The sequence below is a fragment of the Myxocyprinus asiaticus genome, chromosome 39 (genome assembly GCF_019703515.2).
Source record: "Myxocyprinus asiaticus isolate MX2 ecotype Aquarium Trade chromosome 39, UBuf_Myxa_2, whole genome shotgun sequence".
Taxonomy (NCBI): Eukaryota; Metazoa; Chordata; class Actinopteri; order Cypriniformes; family Catostomidae; genus Myxocyprinus; species Myxocyprinus asiaticus.
Window position 1 is genome coordinate 21,223,797 of NC_059382.1, and position 21,002 is coordinate 21,244,798.

Here is a 21,002-nt window from a genome sequence, read left to right on the forward strand (position 1 = left end):
TTTTCAGTTGTTGTTTTTGTCAGCAAAGAGAGGGAACACAGTGTGAAACCAGTGGATAACTGTCTTAAGAGTTCTCGTCTGGTGAAAGCATGTTAGCAGCCTCTGTCTGCCATATGTTTTGGACTGCCTCCAGCTTGCTGCCTACACCAGATCTATATGTTGAATTATTGATACATCTGTGAACGTAGCACCAAGAGGGAGAGAGAGAGGAAGAGAGAGAGAAACAGGTTAAAGAAACAGGAGCCTCCCCACTGAACCCAACACGCATCAACAACACCAGATACTTTTATTTATTCAGATGCTGCACTGCCTTGTGAACAAGAGCCTGTATTTCCACAAGAACAGACTGTGCCACTTCAACACACAACCTAGTTCTGGGGGCGCTCTCATTTCTCACAAACAGCAGAGTCCTTAGTGCTCTGCTTGGGCTATAGCACTGAACAAGGCCTCTCTGAAAATAATGGCAGTCATTTTGTTCAGCAGCTTTATTTAGTGTCCCGTGCTAACAGCAAAGCCCCTGTAGGTTGCGTAATATGCACCCCTCATAATGATCGCTGTGTTTGGCAAAAGTCACATGCTACTACATAATACATTTTTAGGTTCAAACACACAGAACACAAGAGACCTCAAGGCATGATGCAGTGTCATTTAAAATTTATAACAGGAAGTGTTTTATATGCTACCATTTTGACTGAAATTGCTTGACTGTAGAGAGATCTTCCCCAGGGGCTGAAATACACTTGCAATGAAATACACCAACCTGAAAATAAATCTTGTGAGGAATTTTGAGTCTAGAGATTGTTGAAATGAACAAAGTATTATTGAGCTGGTTCCTTTAATGAATCACTCAAAATGACTTACCAACACTCAAGTTATTGGTTTGAATCAGTCTGATGAATCATTTACTGAATAAATTCACCAAATGAACTCTCCTCCACGACATAAGCAGAATTCTGTAATTAAAAACTGATTTAGTGTTTTAACAACTTTTCTGACTTTCACACAGAGCTGACCTCAAATGTAAATCATACTAACCTTTGATTTAATCTTGAACAGCTGAAACTACAAATTTTTCACATTTCTCTTTTCCCCAGAGTCCATGCGGCCTGAAATTTCCTTACATCCGGCTGAGCTCCCAGCATGTCTCGTGTCTCCTCCACGGCTAAGCGCTACACTGGCTCTTCTTATACAAGTCACTATAGCTCATATGGCTCCTCCCTGACCCCATCACTGGGCACCTACGAGCGGGACAAGCTGCCCTACAAGAGTTCCTCGTCAAGCTTCTCTTCCAGCTACCTGAGCTCCAGCGCCAGCCGCATCCGCAACTACAGCTCATCTGCCGAGCCGGACCGGGGTCGGCCCATCCCTCGCACTGATTTGCTGGGCAGCCGGCGCAGTGAGAGCCTGAGCCGCACACCAGTGAAGGGTTATGGCTTGGGCCTCAATGGGGGCTCAGGATACAGCAGCTACAGTTACTCTCCGGCCCCCACTAGCTACCTCTCCACCTCACCTGTGTCAACCAGCATCTCCCTCAATCGGCGGAAATCGGTGAGTCAAAGTGACCTGACGCATGACTTGTCAGCTTTGGGCCTGAGCGAGACCTCCAGCAGCAGTGGCCTGAAGCAGTCCTACCGGAGCCGAGGCAGTGACCCATCTGAGTCCTGCAGCAGCTCACGATCCAGCTATGGGCTCTCAAGAAGTTCCACACAGGAGGGTCTCGGGAGCAGCAGCAGTGGCCTAAAGAGCAGAAGCAGCAGCCAGTTCTCCTCAGGTTGTCTCTCCACATCACCAGTCAGAGAGTCTTTGGTAAGAGCATTCAACTCATTTATATTCTAATGGGCATGCAGTCATGTTATCTCAACTCACTGAACAGTTCCCATTTATAGAGTTTAACAGTATCCCATACATTTTTTCCATATGGAAATAGATTATTTAAATTGATTAATTCAATAATATGATTGATCTCATTGATATATGATCATTTTCCACCCTGTCTCTGGCCCTCTGTGTGAAACATTCGGTTTTGACCCAAGTGCCTCCTTCAAACTTTATTGTAAACGCCCACTGTTATAATTGGCTAACATTGTGCAGCCCCTGAAATTCAGCCATATTTGAAACTCAATCGAAAGAGAATGAACAAGCTCCACAACAATATAAAATTTAATATCAGGGTTTACACATAATGCACATCCACCACATTGTATCCGAATATAGTAAACTGTTCACTCAAGCACATCAGCACCATAAACTATCAAACAGTCATGACATTTAAAAATTTATGAATGAAGCTGTTTACTCATGGTTTTGCGATTGGATCCAATGGTGTTTTTTAACTGCCCCATCCTTCAACAAAAGTTCCTTTGCAAAGCTTGAATCATATTATGACTGTTCACAAGCATTTCACGCTGATATGAGCCGAAAAAACATACAATCCATGCTGAAAAACACTGAAGACACATCCACACAATGCACATACATAGTCCAAAGAGAAAAACTCCATCTCTGGGTCGGTTTTAAAACCTTTGTCAGAGTTTTCGCCACCTATGAAAAAGCCAAGCCAATGTGTTTATTACAGGCTCTGTCGCTTTCCCTTTTTGCTTGCAGACTCTTCTTGGTTGGAGGTTTCTTTATTTTGAAAACGGGTGATTCCCCAGAGGGTTGCTTTTTTAAATGATCCATGGACAATGTTGCTCATGTGTTGTGGCTACAAGCTGTCAGCATCAAACAACAACCACGCCTATCACTGCACATATCCATGCTATAGTAGCTACCTGGACCTTCTTTTCTTTATTTACGGATGTGACGTAAACACGCACGGATGACTGATGGAAGTATGCAATTTCCCACCAAATCCGTCCCGACAGCTCTAAAATATAAATCATTATTATAGGCTTACCGTAATGAATCGGGTAAGGCAAATACATGGTTTGGAAGATGGAGTGTTGGTGTACTTGCTCATTAATTAAATTTTGTTCATTTCTAACAAATAAATCTTACATAGTATAGCTTTCAATACACTTCCAGAACCAAGACAGCTAAAAAAGTAGACAGACTCTTCCATAACACTTCCATTTCAATTCCCCTTTTTTGTGTTTTTCACCAATCCCTAAATTTGCATCACTCTCCTTTCTTACTTCAAGTATTTCAAGAGAGCCCTTCAGAGAGGTGGTGCTGAGTGGCTTCAAAACTGAGAGATGTGTTATGTTCAGCTGTGCTTCAAGAGTCTCTTGTGATATAAGTGAACACACCTTAGGAAGTTGTCGGTGAAAAATATGTATTGGGTCATCTATGGCTATGTTCCGAATAGCATACTACCATACTATTCTTTCTATTTCTGCAGTATGTAGCATGTATAGGCTACTGTGCATAGTATATGCAAATGTTCTGTGTGTAAAGATTAAAGGGATAGTTCACCCAAAAATGAAAATTCTCTCATCATTTACTCACCCTTATGCCATCCCAGATGTGTATGACTTTCTTTCATCTGCTGAACACAAATGAAGATTTTGAGAAGAATTTCTCAGCTCTTTTGGTCCATACAATGCAACTGAATGGGTGACAAAATTTTTAACCTCCAAAAATAACATTAGTCAGCATAAAAGTAATCCATACAACTTCAGTGGTTAAATCAATATCTTCAGAAGCAATGAGATAGGTATGGGTGAAAAACAGATCACTTTCACATTCTTCTTCTTGTGTTTTTGTTGGTTCATATTCTTCATGCGTATTACCCCCTACTGGTCAGGGAGTAAAATATTGATCTGTTTCTCACCCACACCAATCAAAACACTTCTGAAAAAATGAATTAAAACACTGGAGTCATATGGATTACTTTTATAATTACGCTTTTTGAAGCGTCAACATTTTGGCACCCATTCACTTGCATTGTATGAGCCTACAGAGCTGAAATATTTTTTCTAAATTATTCATAATTTATGTTCTGCAGAAGAAAGAAAGTCATACACATCTGGGCTGCCATGAGGGTGAGTAAATGATGAAAGAATTTTCATTTTTGGGTGAACCATCCCTTTAAGAATACCTGAATGACCAACTTAATTTGCTAAAAGGTGCAGTATATCCTACAACAGAGCACACTGTGCAGAATACTCTATCAGCCACAATGTTTAAACGTCTCCTTCTTTATGTCATTGACCTCTTCATTATGTGACTGAATTACCAAGAGTTAAAAAAAGTTTTGCACAAAATTAGATTAAAAATAGTAATAACTGAACAATAATTGTCAAATTAAACAGTTTTAAGGTCATGTGACAACAATGTACTGCTGTTTGAAACGTTTATAGCTGCATACTGCATATTGTTTCACATACTATTTTCAAAAATAATAAGCTCAGTATACAGTAAGTAGTACACTTGAACTCCATTCCAAACATAACCTGTGAGTTTTGCTGGTGAGTGTCCCTGACAGGAGAAATACCTTCACATTAATGAAGGTATGCTTCTCTATTGGGAAGTGGCAAGTGGCACCAGTGTGTTTTATATGTTGACTGTGGAATATGTTTGTTATGCTTACTGGATCCATAGAGCTTTTAAGGCTGAATTCAAATGTTATGCCATGCTACAAAAAGCCCTGTGAAATACAGTCTATGGCTGTTATTTGAAATGAATTGCTGCTTGTGTCATTAATTAAGCAACTTCTCAACAAGGGGACCCAGTCTAAATTTGAAGCAGTAAGCAGTCAGGTCTGTCTGACTTTTATATGATTAGTCTAGACTGGATAAGTTTACACCTAAGAATTTTAAACAAAACTAATCATCTTATCGAGTGCAAGAGTGCTTTAGTCAACTACACACTAATGCTTCAGATATTCAGGCCATTTATGCTGTGTTAAACTTGGTTATTGTGGAGGAATGAAGGTACTAGAGAATTGAGCGTTTCAGTGCTACCCTGATGAGTTCATGGCATCCAAACCACTGCCAAGCAGACCTTAGTTTATCACTGCTGTAATTAAGGAGGATATTAAGTTATTACTATTAGGTAAATTAGAAGATGTTAAGCTTTTTCATCCAGCTATTTCTCAGTTCCACACTGTTACTAAGTGTTAGCTTAGAGAATTAGCTGAATACAAATGAGGTAAATGTGAATTTTTAACTGGTAACACAAACGCGCTTATAGCTACGCCAGCTCAATTATATGCATTGTTGCGTGAACTATTGTCTTCTAATTTTCTCTTTCAGAACCACCTTGCTGAGCAAGTTAGTTGAACTGTCAATATGTTTTTAGCTAGCTACCTGAATAATAACACATTTGGTTTAATGATACAGAAATTGACACACTATAGGGAGCAAAATTCGGGTTCTGAAAGTAAAAAATCCTATTGATTTTTAAACGATTACTTCTACACCTTAAAAGACAGACCTACCATGAGCTCTGAGGTTATTAATGGATGGTATATGCTTCTGATAAAGCCATCAGTCCATGTTATTACAACAAAAATATGTTGTAATATTGTAACACATTGTATATTTTGTAATATATTACAAATAAAAAATGTAAAGTGGAATTCCTGCTAAAGAACTACGCTATCCATGATCCTGAAGAGAAAGCATCCACAAATCAGAGAACTGCAGCCAAGAAAGTGCGCCAAATGAGCTGTGCAGTGACTTCCCGCTGCCATGAATATCTGAGAATGACAGTACACTGTGGTATTCACAATGCGTCATGGGATTGTAGTTTATTCCCTCATTAAAGATGTTTATAAGTGCACAGTCTTGTACCTTTGACTTTTTGGCTGATGTTCAACTTCATTTATGCTTCAAAAAAAAAAAAAAGAAAAAAGTTTTTAATGTCACCTCTGAGCTGGTTGGTTTGGTTCATGGCTTAGAACGCTTTTATGAAAAATGTTATGAAAAAAATAAATAAATGGGAGAAATACTTCCGGAACCAACATGGCTGAAAGAATAGGCGGACAGTATTGTGCTCTATTACCTCCTTAACTGTTAAGATTAGGGTTGGGAACCGAGAACCGGTTCTTGTTCACTATTTATTTTTGGTTAAAAATGAACAAATTGCCATTATTGATTTAGTACATCAACAATCAGTGTTCAAAACAATGCCCTTATCTTACCCCGATTCACTACTGTTAGCCTATAAAAATTATTTGTATTTTGAGCTGTCGGGTTCGATTTGGCACGAAATCGCTGGTTTATGGCATTCATCCTTGCATCATTATGTCATGTCTGCACACACAGGAAAGAAGTGCCAGCTGTCTCATGTTCCAGCTGGAGAAACTAACTACGCTGTTCAACTCAGTTCAGTAAAACTCACACAGTTCAGGACAGCATCATTGCAGTCTAGATGGATGTTTATCTGTTATCCATTTGGCGAAGTTGTTTACCTGCTATAATGCTTGGATATGTTTGCTGGTGGGTTGTTGAAGCTTATATTGCTTGTCAAGCTTTTATGAATCAAACATTACTCGTGTGTTAACCGATCACGATGTATCTACGTTATCCGGTTAAGTTACTGTGACGTGTTTAATATGTATGAAATTTACTTCTTGTAATTGTTATATATATTATTACCTACATATTATTTTTACATTTAATAAAGTATATTTTATCCCCATCATTACTGAATCCTTGTTTTATATTTTTAGTTTACGTGTTATTGTGTGCATTGCATAGACATGCTATTGTAGTAACTGAGGCTGGACAATATAGTATAAAAATAATAAAGTCTTTTATTGAACTCGTATCAGTCATATCACGAGTTTAACCTCTTAAATTGAAAACTGTAGTGCAATTCAAACATTAATAGTAGATAAATCGGGGGGTCGTGTGGTGCCATGCGAGGGTCGGAACGTGTGAATGGCGAGCTCTGCGCACTTTGCTACTTTTTAATTTTTTTTGTGTCCTAAACCGGTGAAGTTCGATACACTCAGTTTCATAACTGTTCTATGAAGACAATATGTCAAAGAATTCAAAATCCTCAGGCTCTGGAGACATTAAAAGACACTTAAGTGCTTAAGCTGATACCCCTGACAGTGCCGCAGACCAGGGACTCAATTTGGACGGTGCGGTGGGAGAAATTCAGCGTCAAATGTCCAGCATGTCGGTGATGCTGATATTGGTCGTAGCGGACTTGGTGGATTTGGCTGTAATACGTCGATCGATCACTTCCATGGAGGCGAAATTCTCTGAGTTGGTTACAAGAATCGGGGACGTCAAGAAACGGATCGATTATCTGGAGTCATCAGAGAGGGAATTAGCTGCTAATCCTCTAGCGATCAAGGCAAATTTGCAGTGCATCTGAGAAAAGTTGGAAGACCTTGAGAATCGTAATCGGCGAAACAACATCCGAATTGTTGGAATTCCTGAGAATGAAGAAGGCCGAGATATGGTGAAATTCCTAGACAAGCTCTTCCCAAGTCAGCTCAACATAACAGGCCATAAGCTGGAAATCGAGCGGACTCACAGGTCCCGGCTCGGAGATCCGCTGAGGGAAACTCAATTTCTGAGATCATACGATAAAGATCTTGTGTTATGTGAGGCAAGGAGTAAAGGAAGGATTTCTTGGAAGAACGACAGCATTTTTTTTTTCCAGACTTTGCAAATTCGACAAGAGAGTAACGTGATAGATTCAAGGAATGCAAGAAACTCTTACATCAGTGGAAGATCGCTTTTGCACTGATGTTTCCAGCCAAATTGAGAATAGATACTAAGGATGGCCACAAAGTATTTACATGTCCCTAGCAAGCATTGTTCTTCATAAAGTCATTGGAATGAGTAAGCCATGGTGTGATTCTCATGTTGCTCCCAAGTGAGCTTGACTCACTGAACATTCACTTGACTGTCCGAGGAAACTGGGCGCCTTTTTTGTTTCTTGTTGTGATGGTTCCGCCTATGGCTGGAGTTTGTTTTGTGGAGTAACACTCCTTCAAGTAACTTTTGCATCGACAAAGGGTCGCTTTTACACTGAAATTCCCAGCCAGATTGAGAATAGATGCTAAGGATGGCCGCAAAGTATTTTCTTGTCCGCAACAAGCATTGTCCTTTATAAAGTCAAGGGAATGAGTAAATCATTGTGTGGCGCTCGCTTTGCAGCCAAGTGGACCTGACTCATTGAACATTCACTTGACTGTCCGAGGAAACTGGGCACCTTCTTTGTTTCTTTTTGTGCTGGTTCTGCCTAGCGGCTGGAGTTTGTTTCGTGGAATAACACTCCTTCGGGACAGTTGTGGATGAATCTGCACATTCTTTGTGCTGATGCCTCCTATTGGATGGAGTTTGTTTTGTGGAATATTTTTTTGCAGGACATTGGAAGGATTAGCTCATCTGCTGCACTTATGAAACAGCCGCTCACTGAACATTCGTTTGACTGTCCGAGGAAACTAAAAGTTTTTTTTTTTTTTTAGAGCCTAGAGGCTGGAGCTTCTTTTGGGGAGGAACACACCTTCGGGACAGTATGTGGATGAATCTACACATTCTTTGTGTTTATTCTGCCTATTGACTGGAGTTTGTTTTATAGATTTTCTTCTGTTATGTAATTCTGTCTCACAAACTTTGCATAGAAGCACCAGACTTGAGCAATCTGACGGCAAAATTGTCGCAGGCCTCTCGTAGGCATACATGGACTGTTTGAGTTTAGGGGGATGGACGCCGGATGGCGCTGTCATGCATGGGGTTAATGCGCACGTTTTTCTTTTTTCTGTTTGTTTGGTTCGGGTGGAAGTTTGGCGTTTGATTGTTGCACTAATGTTGGAATGTGGTCTTTATAATTTTGTTTTTGACACACTCTATTTTTTCTAATATGTCAAAATGTCAAATGTTAATATGAGTGGATTGTCTCTCTCCATGTGGAATGTGTATGGGTTGGGGCACCCCATAAAAAGAAGGAAGGTTATTTATTTTCTTAAACGTAAGAAATATGATATTGTGTTTCTTCAAAAAACGCATCTTTTCCCACAGGAAGCTGAAAACTTTGGGAAGATATGGGGTGGACATGTTTTCTTTAGTGCTGGCTCAATTAAGAGCAGGGGAGTCATTGCATTGATAAGTAAGCATCTACAATTCTAATGTCTCAAAAAGATTAAAGAAAAATTAGGAAGAGTCATTATTGTTCTAGCAGAAATGCAGGGGCAAAGGTTGATTTTGGCTAATATTTACGCACCTAACGTTGATGATCAGGGCTTTTTTATAGATCTTGAAGGGATGTTGCAAGCTGCTGGCACCCCTCATGATATAGTATTGGGAGGAGACTTTAATCTTTTGATGGACTCAGTCCTTGATCATAGAGAAGCAAAAGTGTGCATGCCCCCTAGAGCAAAATTGACGCTTCACAGGATGTGTAAATATCTTGGTCTTACAGATATTTGGAGACTTTTGAACCCATCTGGTAGGGACTATAAATTTTTTCATCAGTCCATAAGATTTATTCTAGAATTAAAATTTTTTTTAGATCTAAGTCCCTCATTTCATCTGTTGTGGATTGCTCAATTGGAAACATCTTAGTCTCGGATCATGCCCTGGTGAGTTTAGAGGTGTTGCCACATATGGAGAAAAAGAAATCATATAGTTAGCGCTTTAATGTGTCCCTTTTGTAAAATCCTGAATTCCAACAAATGTTAAAGGCTGAAATCAGTGTGTATATGGAGACCAACTGGTCCTCTGTGGGCGTGGCTTGGGAGGCACTTAAGGCAGTTCTTAGGGGTGAGATCATACAGTATGCCTCATTCATCAAAAAGTACAAAGCACAAGAACTCGTGGAGTTGGAAGGGAATATTAAAAGTGCAGAGGCAGAGCTGAAGCACCGAATGTCATCTGATGGCCTCAGAATAGAATTTAAATAATATAATACTATTTTGTCGCGAAAGGTGGAGTTTTGGCTATTCAGGGCAAAACAGTCATACTTTGAGTCGGGGGACAAAGCAAGGAAGCTTTTGGCTAGATATATAAATCAGAGAGAGTCTTTTTCTACCATTCCCTCAGTGAAATCTGCTGGTGGTAAAATATTTACCTTGGCCATTGATATTAATAATGCTTTTAAAGAATTCTATCTTGATCTCTATAGTTCCATGTCTTCGTATACTGATGAAGATATTAGAAACTTTTAGAACCATTAGAACTCCCTAAACTGATGACTGAGCAAAAAAATTATCTTGATTCTAAGATAACCTTGGAGGAGCTTGGCGAGGTAATTAAGGACTTGCCTAAAGGCAAGTCTGATAACATTAGGAATTTCATCAATATCATGTGGTCAGTGGCGAATGATCAGACTCTGGTCACTGCCATCTCACTTGACGCCGAAAAGGCGTTTGATATGGTAGAATGGGATTATCTTTTTAAGATTTTGGAAATGTATGGGTTCGGGAGTACATTTATTGGATGGATTAAGTTACTTTATAAACACCCTGTAGTGGCGGTACAAACAAATGGATTAATTTCAGATTATTTAACTCTGGATAGGTGCACCCTCTTTCCCCATTATTGTTCTGTCTTGCCCTGGAACCATTAGCAGCCACGATAAGAAGGGAAGATGATTTTCCAGGGGTGGTGGCGGAAGGTGTGGCGCGTAAGCGTTTGCTTTACGCTGATGATATTTTATTATTTGTCTCCAACCCCACTATATCACAAAAATAGTAGATAAAACACTTGAATAACCATATTACGATCTACTGGTGGTGGCTGAGGAGAGTCCCCATTCTCTTTTTAAATGTGCTTTGAGTGTAGTGTCAGAAAAGCGATTTAAGTGTAAAATTCAATCAAATATGTAAATAAGAGTGTTGTTTATCTTCATCAAAGCAAGTAATATTTCTGTTTCAAATGTTTAATCGTATAACATAATATCAAAATGAAAATAGTACGTTATGACTCCGGCTCCAGTCATGATCACACATAGGCGATGTCCAGATAAGCTCAAATTGGGAGATTCATCCACCAGAAGAGCAGTACCAGAACACAACTGACCTAATGTATTCTTCCGCAAATTGCTTGCAATTTTACGATTCAACCACAGATGTCGCTAGAAAGCACAAAGTTACATAGTGCAGCTTTAGTTTATGGATTATTTCCTTTGTTGCATTGCTTTCAGAAGATGCAGAGTTTCTTGAGGAAAGTTTTATTATAATAATAATACTAGTCAACAACATCAGACTGAAATGTGAAATTTAGCATTGTGGTAAGGCTGATTACCACTTTTTGATTACCCAGTTTTTTTTTTTTAACTCTATGTTTGTCAGGTTCCAAATAAAGAGAAAATTAAAAAGAGGAAGTAGTTTTCATTTATAAAGTATTTAATTAAATGACTGGATTTTTCAAGAATAGGCATTACAGTAGGGTTATTTAATATATAAACCAATTTTTATTGATTTTAAAAAAATGTAACTATATTGGGATATACAGTATATTGTTATCGTGATATAAAATTAGTGATATCATGATATAAGATTTTGGTTATATCGCCCACCCCTAATATGAACATGGGAGGATTGAGTTAAACTGACAATAGTGAAAGTAATTTTTTGGGGGGTGTATGATTGTGGCCTAAAATTGTATTCCTTACCCTGGTTTACCCAGAGTACTTTTGCAGATCAAATTTTTTCAGTTTACATGGCTGTCACAACAGTCTGTTTTTATTAAATGTAATTTCTTTACTCACTGAAAGCTGCATATAGACATACGTGTTCTACGGCAAGCCTCGATGGGATAAATACACAATCAGGCACTTTTACAAGCTAAAGTTACTCCACGATTCGCTTCCTAAGGCGTTTTCACACCCGGCTCGTTTGGAGCATTTGTTTCGGAACCTGGTGCGTTTTCTCTCTTGGTTCGTTCATGTAGGCATATATGAACACAGCAATCACACACGGAACTGCACCGAAACAATCGATCCGAGACCACCTGGATGGAGAAAAAAATCTATAGGTCAGCTCGTCACTGTAATTCATCATCAAAACGCAGATATAACCTTTTGGTGGCTCTATTAGATATACAGTAGGTCGATCTTCACGATCGTTTTTCTCTTTTAAATAGCAGCAGAACAGACATGGGTAAGACAGCGTCAGAAACTTTTTGACAGATAAAAACGTGGCTTCACTCTTTCTATGTGTATGTGTGTGTGCAAGTGTGCGGGCATGAGAGGGAGAAAGAGAGAGCTCTGTGACTGTGAGAACAGGTACTTTTCAATGCAGGTATAATGCAAAAGCAACTAACGACAGATACAAATTACCACAACGGAAATTTTAAAGGTTTGGTCCGTTTTAAAATATAACCTTGTGAAAGCAAACTGAACCATGAAGAAAATGCAACATATTAACTATTTTAGACCATGTTTCAAAACAAATTAAGCAAGCTACAGGTCTGAAAACGCCCTAAATCACTCTATAACAATTTTTTATGCTCATGTGGTACTCCTGTTGTTATTTTTGAGTTGGTATGCATGTGTGACACCCTTGGCCAAAATCGAGTTGTTTGGAGTCTGTTTGTGTGATGCGAGCTTTAGTGTTACTTGGAGCATTTGTGAGGCTCAGCCAGCATTAACACAGTTTCATTCCACAGGCAGACTCTCTCCATTCAGTGTTTTTTAAAATTATGTTAAGTTTGTGTCTCAGCAGAGAGACCTTGCATATCCTTAGTTCAGGAATAAACAATTCCAGTCACGTTTTCAACTACCAACTGATTGTGCCTAGATTTTTTATATAACAGGTCTGTTAGTATGTGGACTGTTCCAAAACATTAACCTAAGTACCCTCTTTTTTTAAGCTCATTAAACCTTGAAAAACTATTGATGTCTAATTTGATAACAAACAGCCTATTGGATACAACTGGCACCTTTTTTGCACCCTTTTGGCACTTGGTTACTGGCAACAACAGTGTAATTCAGAGGCTGCTGACAGTTCAGAACGTTGTATTCTCTTCACATGAGGTCCTTAAGAGGAAACAGAGTGACAAGTGAATTCTCCTTCTGAGAACAAAGTGTCCCTCCAGTATTTTCCTATGTTTTAAGTAATGCTTGGATGAGGTTGCCATCTGAAATTTGAGGTTTACTCACCACAACGTTGAATTTAACTCTAATCATCACATTCCCGCTTTACTATGAAAGCATCGAGGATATTTTTGCTTACACTGTACATTATAACAGGACATTTGTTTTGTTTTTAAAGGATATTCACATATTTCAGCAGTTGCATTATGTCAGCACTGCTAGCTCCTCAGTATAAAATGTAACTATCATGATGCCCTGATGCAGACTGTCGTTTGGCTAAAAGCCAAGATTATCTAGTGGATTACTGGATATGGTTCAAGATGTCTTATTATGCATTTCAAGAAACTAATTTATTTAGCCTTGCTGCCTTTACCTTTCACCCGCATTGTGTTCTGTTGGTACTCCAAATATTACACACGTACAAAACCACACTCACAGATACATCCACACATACACATGTGTAGAGTGTCAAGGGAATATTTTCTTCCGCTGTTTGTTGTGTATAAACTTAGTCATAAGACTGCAAGGTTCAGAGTGATCTTTTTCCCTCATTGAACTGCCACTTCAATAACAGGCCACCTGCACCACCAACTTCCTGTTGCCACATAAACACAGATTACCATTCTCTGAGTTCTGTGGTTTTATTTACAGTTTACTCTCCTTCAGCGAAATGCATCATTAAATAAAACATTTACCATAATAAAATATTTTAACATAATAAAAAAATGTATTCACTAAATGACATCCCGCTAAATGAAATTAAGCAAAGTAGCAAACTAATATTTAATATAGTGTAACACTTAAAGAGGCTTTGTGACATGTAACTGCAATGTCTCTCAAACTAAGATGATTTCTTCTGACTGTGGGACACGTTTACCATCAAAAGTGACATTGTTTCCATTTTGGCAACTTTCATGCTGTATTATCGGCTTTCGGTATTTATAGTCTAGAACTGGTTTGCGGCTGATGACATTAAACCCACCTCCAGCTTACTTTTTGACTCTTTCATAAGTGCATAATAATGACCTCAGTCTGGTGTTCTCTTATAAGGGTTAGTGTGTTCTAATTTTTCTCCCACTTTTACAGGGAAAGTTTAATGCGTCCCTCTAATACTTTAGTTGGGGTGACAGCTGAGCGAGTATGTTACCCAGCCCCAAAGACCAGACATATTGTCCCACTTTCTGTTGCTCTACCCATTGTTGGCAGTTGTTCTTTTCTCAGTCTGATTATATGCCCTCGTATATTGAGAATATAGCATAAAACAAAATTTGCCCTCTTTTTTTCCACTCGAACTTTAAGCAATCATGTTAAGTTATATGTAGAGCAATTTTTCATTACCTTTTTTTCAGGTGTTTTTACAGTGACTAATAACTGGACAAGTTCACATTGGCCTTTACCTGGTGAATAATTTATGCTTACCAGAGGCGTATCTTTGACGTTTGGAGTATTGAAATCAAGATTGCACGGTTTTTAAAGCTGCGAAGGCACTGTTCTTAAGTCCTTCAGAGCCACATAGTTTTTGTAAGTCTTTGCCATTGTGGCGTTTAACCGGCTGCCCTTAGTGCTCGTGTGGGCGGGACTCGCAGCAGTAGTGAAAAGACATGGACACGCACGCTGCCTTCATCCTGCAATCCGACAGACAGCTTTAACTGGAAACATCAGTTCGTGCATCATTTCTTTAAATACTCGTTCGCTTTGCTATGTAAAGGAGTTTATCTGCGTATTAATGATTTTTTTTTAAATATCAAGGTTCTTCGTTTTTCTGTAAACCGTGTCGGGCTGCTTGAAAATGTTTGATTCGTTTTCAGTTCTCTCATGGGCCACTGTTGAGGTCGTTTCCTGTTTAAGTTGCTTACCTGAAGGACCATTCTTGATTGAAAAGGGGCATTGGAATATTTGATGTGAGAACATACATAGAGGCGACATCTTAAAGTTGTCGTTTTGACAACACAGTAGGATTCATTCATAATGCCCAGCATGCGACACTCATACACCGTTACAGTTCCAGAGGAGCCACCGGCGACTGCGTTCCCTCTTCTAAAACAAGAGGTGCGAAGGAAAAACTCGATGCTGGTCTCTACATTCGTCGGGCTTCTAATAAATCATGCCAAGGTATGAATACGCTTCACTGAAATATCGGGCAGCATATGAATGAATGGGGCACATTGAATAAGCCATTAAAAGTAGTTCATGCTGTGATGTCAATAATATTGCACTCACCCACAACCAGTAAGCCCGCTCTAAGGCTTTGTAAGTGATCATCAGTATTCCGAAAGTTCACTGGTTATAGAATGCAAAATTAATCTGTCTTGTACTCGTATTTGCTGTCACAATTGCATTCCATTATCTTATTTTAACTACCGGCTGCGACATTGTGTATATGCCACTGTTGTCATTTTGCAAGGTTTTGGCTAAATCGGATTTTTGAGCCTTAAATCTGAAGAAAAAGTCTCGTTTTAATTTCGTTGTGATACACATCATCCCATTACTTTATTTAAATTAAGATATAGAACCATTTAGAGCAACGTAAATGAAGCTGAATAATGACGCACGAAGCAGTTTAGAATGGTCGTGCATTGTTACGTAATAAGCTGAAATCCCATTAGAACTTGCTCTGTAGATCCCTGCATCCGGCATCGCTCTCAGACCCGCCTCACGTTGCCGAGGCCAGAACAGTAAGAACATAACTGGTGTTCAGGCTTTGCTGTCAGTACAGCCTCCGTTATATCTGCTCTGATTCGTTTCAGCGCCACGGAATGTGCTTTTACACTGATCTCGTGCATTCAATGGAACGCTCATATATTTAGCACCCAAAAGTTACATCATGCTAGATACATTTGAAGTCAGAAGTTTACATACACTTAGGTTGAAGTCATTAAAACTCATTTTTTTAACCACTCCACAGATTTAATATTAGCAAACTATAGTTTTGGCAAGTCTTTTAGATTAGGACATTTTTTAAAAAAAAATTTTTTTTACAGTTTACAGACAGATTGTTTCACTTTAATTCACTATATCACAATTCCAGTGGGTCAGAAGTTTACATACACTAAGTTAACTGTGCCTTTAAGCAGCTTTGAAAATTCTAGAAAATGATGTCAATCCTTTAGACAATTAGCCAATTAGCTTCTGATAGGAGGTGTACCTGTGGATGTATTTTAAGGCTTACCTTCAAACTCAGTGCCTCTTTGCTTGACATAATGGGAAAATCAAAAGAAATCAGCCAAGACCTCAGAAAAAAAAATTGTGGACCTCTACAAGTCTGGTCCATCCTTGGAAGCAATTTCCAAATGCCTGAAGGTACCACGTTCATTTGCACAAACAATAGTACGCAAGTATAAACACCATGGGACCATGCAGCCATCATACCGCTCAGGAAGGAGATGCATTCTGTCTCCTAGAAATGAACGTATTTTGGTGTGAAAAGTGCAAATCAATCCCAGAACCACTGCAAAGGACCCTGTGAAGATGCTGGAGGAAACAGGTAGACAAGTATCTATATCCACAGTAAAACGAGTCCTGTATCGACATAACCTGAAAGGCTGCTCAGCAAGGAAGATGCTAATGCTCCAAATATGGGGACAAAGATCTTACTTTTGGAGAAATGTCCTCTGGTCTAATGAAACAAAAATTTAACTGTTTGGCCATAATGACCATCGTTATGTTTGGAGGAATAAGGGTGAGGCTTGCAAGCTGAATAACACCATCCCAACCGTGAAGCATGGGGGTGGCAGCATCATGTTGTGGGGTGCTTTGCTGCAGGAGGGACTGGTGCACTTCACAAAATAGATGGCATCATATGGAAGGAAAATTATGTGGATATATTGAAGCAACATCTCAAGATGTCAGCCAGGAAGTTAAAGCTCGGTCACAAATGGGTATTCCAAATGGACAATGACCCCAAGCTTACCTCCAAAGTTGTGGCAAAATGGCTTAAAGACAACAAAGTCAAGGTATTGGAGTGGCCATCACAAAGCCCTGACCTCGGTCCGATAGAAAATTTGTTGGCAGATCTGAAAAAGTGTGCGCGAGCAAGGTTACACCAGTTCTGTCAGGAGGAATGGGCCAAATTTCCAGCAACTTATTGTGAGAAGCTTGTGGAAGGCTACCCAAATACAAAATATTTGACCCAAGTTAAACAATTTAAAGACAATGCTACCAAATACTAACAAAGTGTATGTAAACTTCTGACCCACTGGGAATGTGATGAAAGAAATAAAAGCTGAAATAAATCATTCTCTCTACTATTATTCTGACATTTCACATTCTTAAAATAAAGTAGTGATAATAACTGACCTAAGACAGGGAATGTTTTCTACAATTAAATGTCAGGCATTGTGAAAAACTGAGTTTAAATGTATTTGGCTAAGGTGTATGTTAACTTCTGACTTCAACTGTATGAATAGGGTTGTATAAAACTGTTTCAGATGAATGTACAGCCAGCATATGATATATATTAGATGTATATCAGATCATAATAATATAATAAAATTATACCTTTTGACTTAAGCTCTGTCCTCGATGAATGACTTGTTCCACTTCACTACACTCAAAAAAGGAGTTTTGCTGCTTGTTCAATTTACTTAATTAAAATGAACGAAAGCAACACAGTTGCAAATTGACAGTGCAACAGATTCACTGTCCCTGTACTTGATCACCTGGCATGTACTAATGATAAATAAAATAAATTAAGTTGGACCAACATAAGAAAATTAAATTAATAAACCTTGGTAAATCGACAAACCTAATGAAGGTGAGTTTAAACTGCTAACATACATTAATTTGACCTAATCCAAATAAATTATGTTGGCTCAATGAAACTGACTTAATCTGAACGAAAGATATTCAATTTTGCATAAAAACTTTCTCTAAATAAATTAAGGGTAGTGACTTGTTTTTGTGTGGAGTTTCATTATTTTTTAATTATCGTCAAAATGAGAGTGACACTTTTTACTGGACTGACAATTTTTTTTTTTTTAATCCAATAACAAATTTTAATGAACAGGTGTACAGTAAGAATAAAAGCACAAGGATATGGTGAGCTTTGTTTGGGAGTTCACATGATTAGCTTAGTGAGCTGATTTTGGATCTTCTCTGCCTGCACCTTTTGTGAGTCACTTCCCCTGGTCTCCCCTCTGTGAGTTGGCAATGTGAGAAGTATTATGTGACTGTGAAGAACTTGGAGTACCAGTGGTGCCTTGATTTGTTTATGTTGGTGTGCTGAAACAGGAAGGTCTAGATGGGGTGTTTACTAAGTCAAAGCACAGGCATGGGCTCAGTACACAGGACAGAAAAACAAAAATAACATCTGCTCCCATCTATATTAAACACATTGTTAAAGTCATACACAGATTTTGTCGTCTGATTTCCATGTCCTGACATTGGAGCCCGAGTAATTTAAGAGAAATTCAGCTGTCCAATCTCAAACTTATTTTTGAAAAGAAAAAAAAAAAATTAAGTAAAGCTTTTCAAGGAAGACCTCTCCCAACTAACACACAGCTGGAAGATGTGTGGAATTCTTAACTGGAAGTGCCTTAGTTAGAAGAGGAAACAAAGTTGACATAAAACACTTGACAGTTTCAACACTAAACAGCGCCTGGCAGGTTCATCTTAGAATTTAATCCAGCTATCAGAGCACTTCAACAAAATCTTAATGTGGGTCAAAGCGTGCTGAGGAAAATGAGAGCTGTCAGTTTGGTCACTTTTTTTATCTGGTGTTTTGCTCCACATTTTCCTCTCACAGCGAGCTGTTATAAAAGCAGGATTAGTCTTCCCTCACCTCTGTAATAGGGACTACGATGTGACCCACTTCCGCATTCCCGGACACCAGAGGAAAAGAAAAAATGCTTTAGTACATGATGCATTAAATCACAGTATATCATGTATTATAAATTTAGCTTGAGTTGCTTCTATATACAGTTGTGCTCAAAAGTTTGCATACCCTGGCAGAAATTGTGAAATTTGGCATTGATTTTGAAAATGTGACTGATCATGCAAAAAAACTGTCTTTTATTTAAGGATAGTGATCATATGAAGCCATTTATTATCACATAGTTTTTTGGCTCCTTTTCAAATCATAATGGTAACAGAAATCACCTAAATGGCCCTGATCAAAAGTTTACATACCCTTGAATGTTTGGTCTTGTTACAGACACACAAGGTGACACACACAGGTTTAAATGACAATTAAAGGTTAATTTCCCACACCTGTGGCTTTTAAAATTGCAATTAGTGTCTGTGTATAAATAGTCAATGAGTTTGTTAGCTTTCATGTGGATGCACTGAGCAGGCTAGATACTGAGCCATGGGGAGCAGAAAAGAACTGTCAAAAGACCTGCGTAACAAGGTAATGGAAATTTATAAAGATGGAAAAGGATATAAAAAGATATCTAAAGTCTTGAAAATGCCAGTCAGTACTGTTCAATCACTTATTAAGAAGTGGAACATTTGGGGATCTCTTGATACCAAGCCAAGGTCAGGTAGACCAAGAAAGATTTCAGCCACAACTGCCAGAAGAATTGTTCGGGATACAAAGAAAAACCCTCAGGTAACCTCAGGAGAAATACAGGCTGCTCTGGAAAAAGACGGTGTGGTTGTTTCAAGGAGCACAATACTTGTTGACCCCTCTCCAAACATAGCGCTTATGGTTGTGACCATAAAGCTCTATTTTGGTCTCGTCACTCCAAATTACAGTGTGCCAGAAGCTGTGAGGCGTATCAAGGTGTTGTCGGGCATATTGTACATATTGTAACCGGGCTTTTTTATGGCATTGACTTCTTTCTGGCAACTTGACCATGCAGCTCATATTTGTTCAAGTATCGTCGTATTGTGCTCCTTGAAACAACCACACCGTCTTTTTCCAGAGCAGCCTGTATTCCTCCTGAGGTTACCTGTGGGTTTTTCTTTGTATCCCGAACAATTCTTCTGGCAGTTGTGGCGGAAATCTTTCTTGGTCTACCTGACCTTGGCTTGGTATCAAGAGATCCCCGAATTTTCCACTTCTTAATAAGTGATTGAAAACTACTGACTGGCATTTTCAAGGATTTGGTTATATTTTTATATCCTTTTCCATCTTTATAAAGTTCCATTACCTTGTTACGCAGGTCTTTTGACAGTTCTTTTCTGCTCCCCATGGCTCAGTATCTAGCCTGCTCAGTGCATCCACGTGAGAGCTAACAAACTCAATGACTATTTATACACAGACACTAATTGCAATTTAAAAAGCCACAGGTGTGGGAAATATACCTTTAATTGCCATTTAAACCTGTGTGTGTCACCTTGTGTGTCTGTAACAAGGCCAAACATTCAAGGGTATGTACACTTTTGATCAGGGCCATTTGGGTGATTTCTGTTACCATTATGATTTAAAAAGGAGCCAAACAACTATGTGATAATAAATGGCTTCATATGATCACTATCCTTAAATAAAATATATATATTTTTTTTTATTTTTTATTTTTTTTATGATCAGTCCTATTTTCAAAATCAAAGCCAAAATTTCACAGTTTCTGCCAGGGTATGCAAACTTTTGAGCACAACTGTAAGTAGCTACCCTTATGAAGCAGACTGCTTCATTAAAAATGGAAATACCAAAGCTATATAAACTAATGCATTGCTGATGTTACATTTAGATTCGGTCCTGGATTCCTAAGTGGTTGTGCTCAGAGGCAACAGCTTTACTCTGCTGGATGTAATTTCCATAGGAATTTCCTACTGTCTTTCATCAAAGGCTCAATATGACTTTTTTCCCTTGTAATCTTAAAGAGGTTTCTCCAGGTGCTTTACCCTTAAATGAATGCAAACTTTATGTATCATGGTGTTTCATAATGAGACCAAGCAATAAAAGTGTTGTAAACTAATAAGGTTATAAACTGCAGGTTACATGTACCACTATATTGAGAAACAACCACAGGCTGCTTTGGCAACAAGAGTCCCATAATCTCATTTTAAACAGAAGTAGACATCTGCTTTGGAGCAAGCATATCTTGAAACACAACTTAAAATAGACCTGTACAGAAGTTTTTCTATGCATGCCCATTTGAGGTTCATATTGTTTTCTT

General features: G+C 38.6%; 1 protein-coding gene across 5 annotated transcripts in view; it reads left to right on the top strand.

Moving 5' to 3' along the window:
* Nucleotides 1-21,002, top strand: part of usp2a (ubiquitin specific peptidase 2a) — a 40,379-nt gene that overhangs the window by 8,124 nt on the left and 11,253 nt on the right. For 4 of the 5 annotated variants that reach the window (XM_051678861.1, XM_051678859.1, XM_051678862.1 and 1 more), the window contains one exon: nucleotides 1,095-1,806. In XM_051678861.1, coding sequence (XP_051534821.1) covers nucleotides 1,141-1,806 — 666 coding nt within the window. In that variant the 5' untranslated portion in view covers nucleotides 1,095-1,140. Of the gene's footprint in view, nucleotides 1-1,094; nucleotides 1,807-14,543; nucleotides 15,055-21,002 lie in introns of those variants that run through there. The other variant, XM_051678863.1, reaches the window with a different exon arrangement.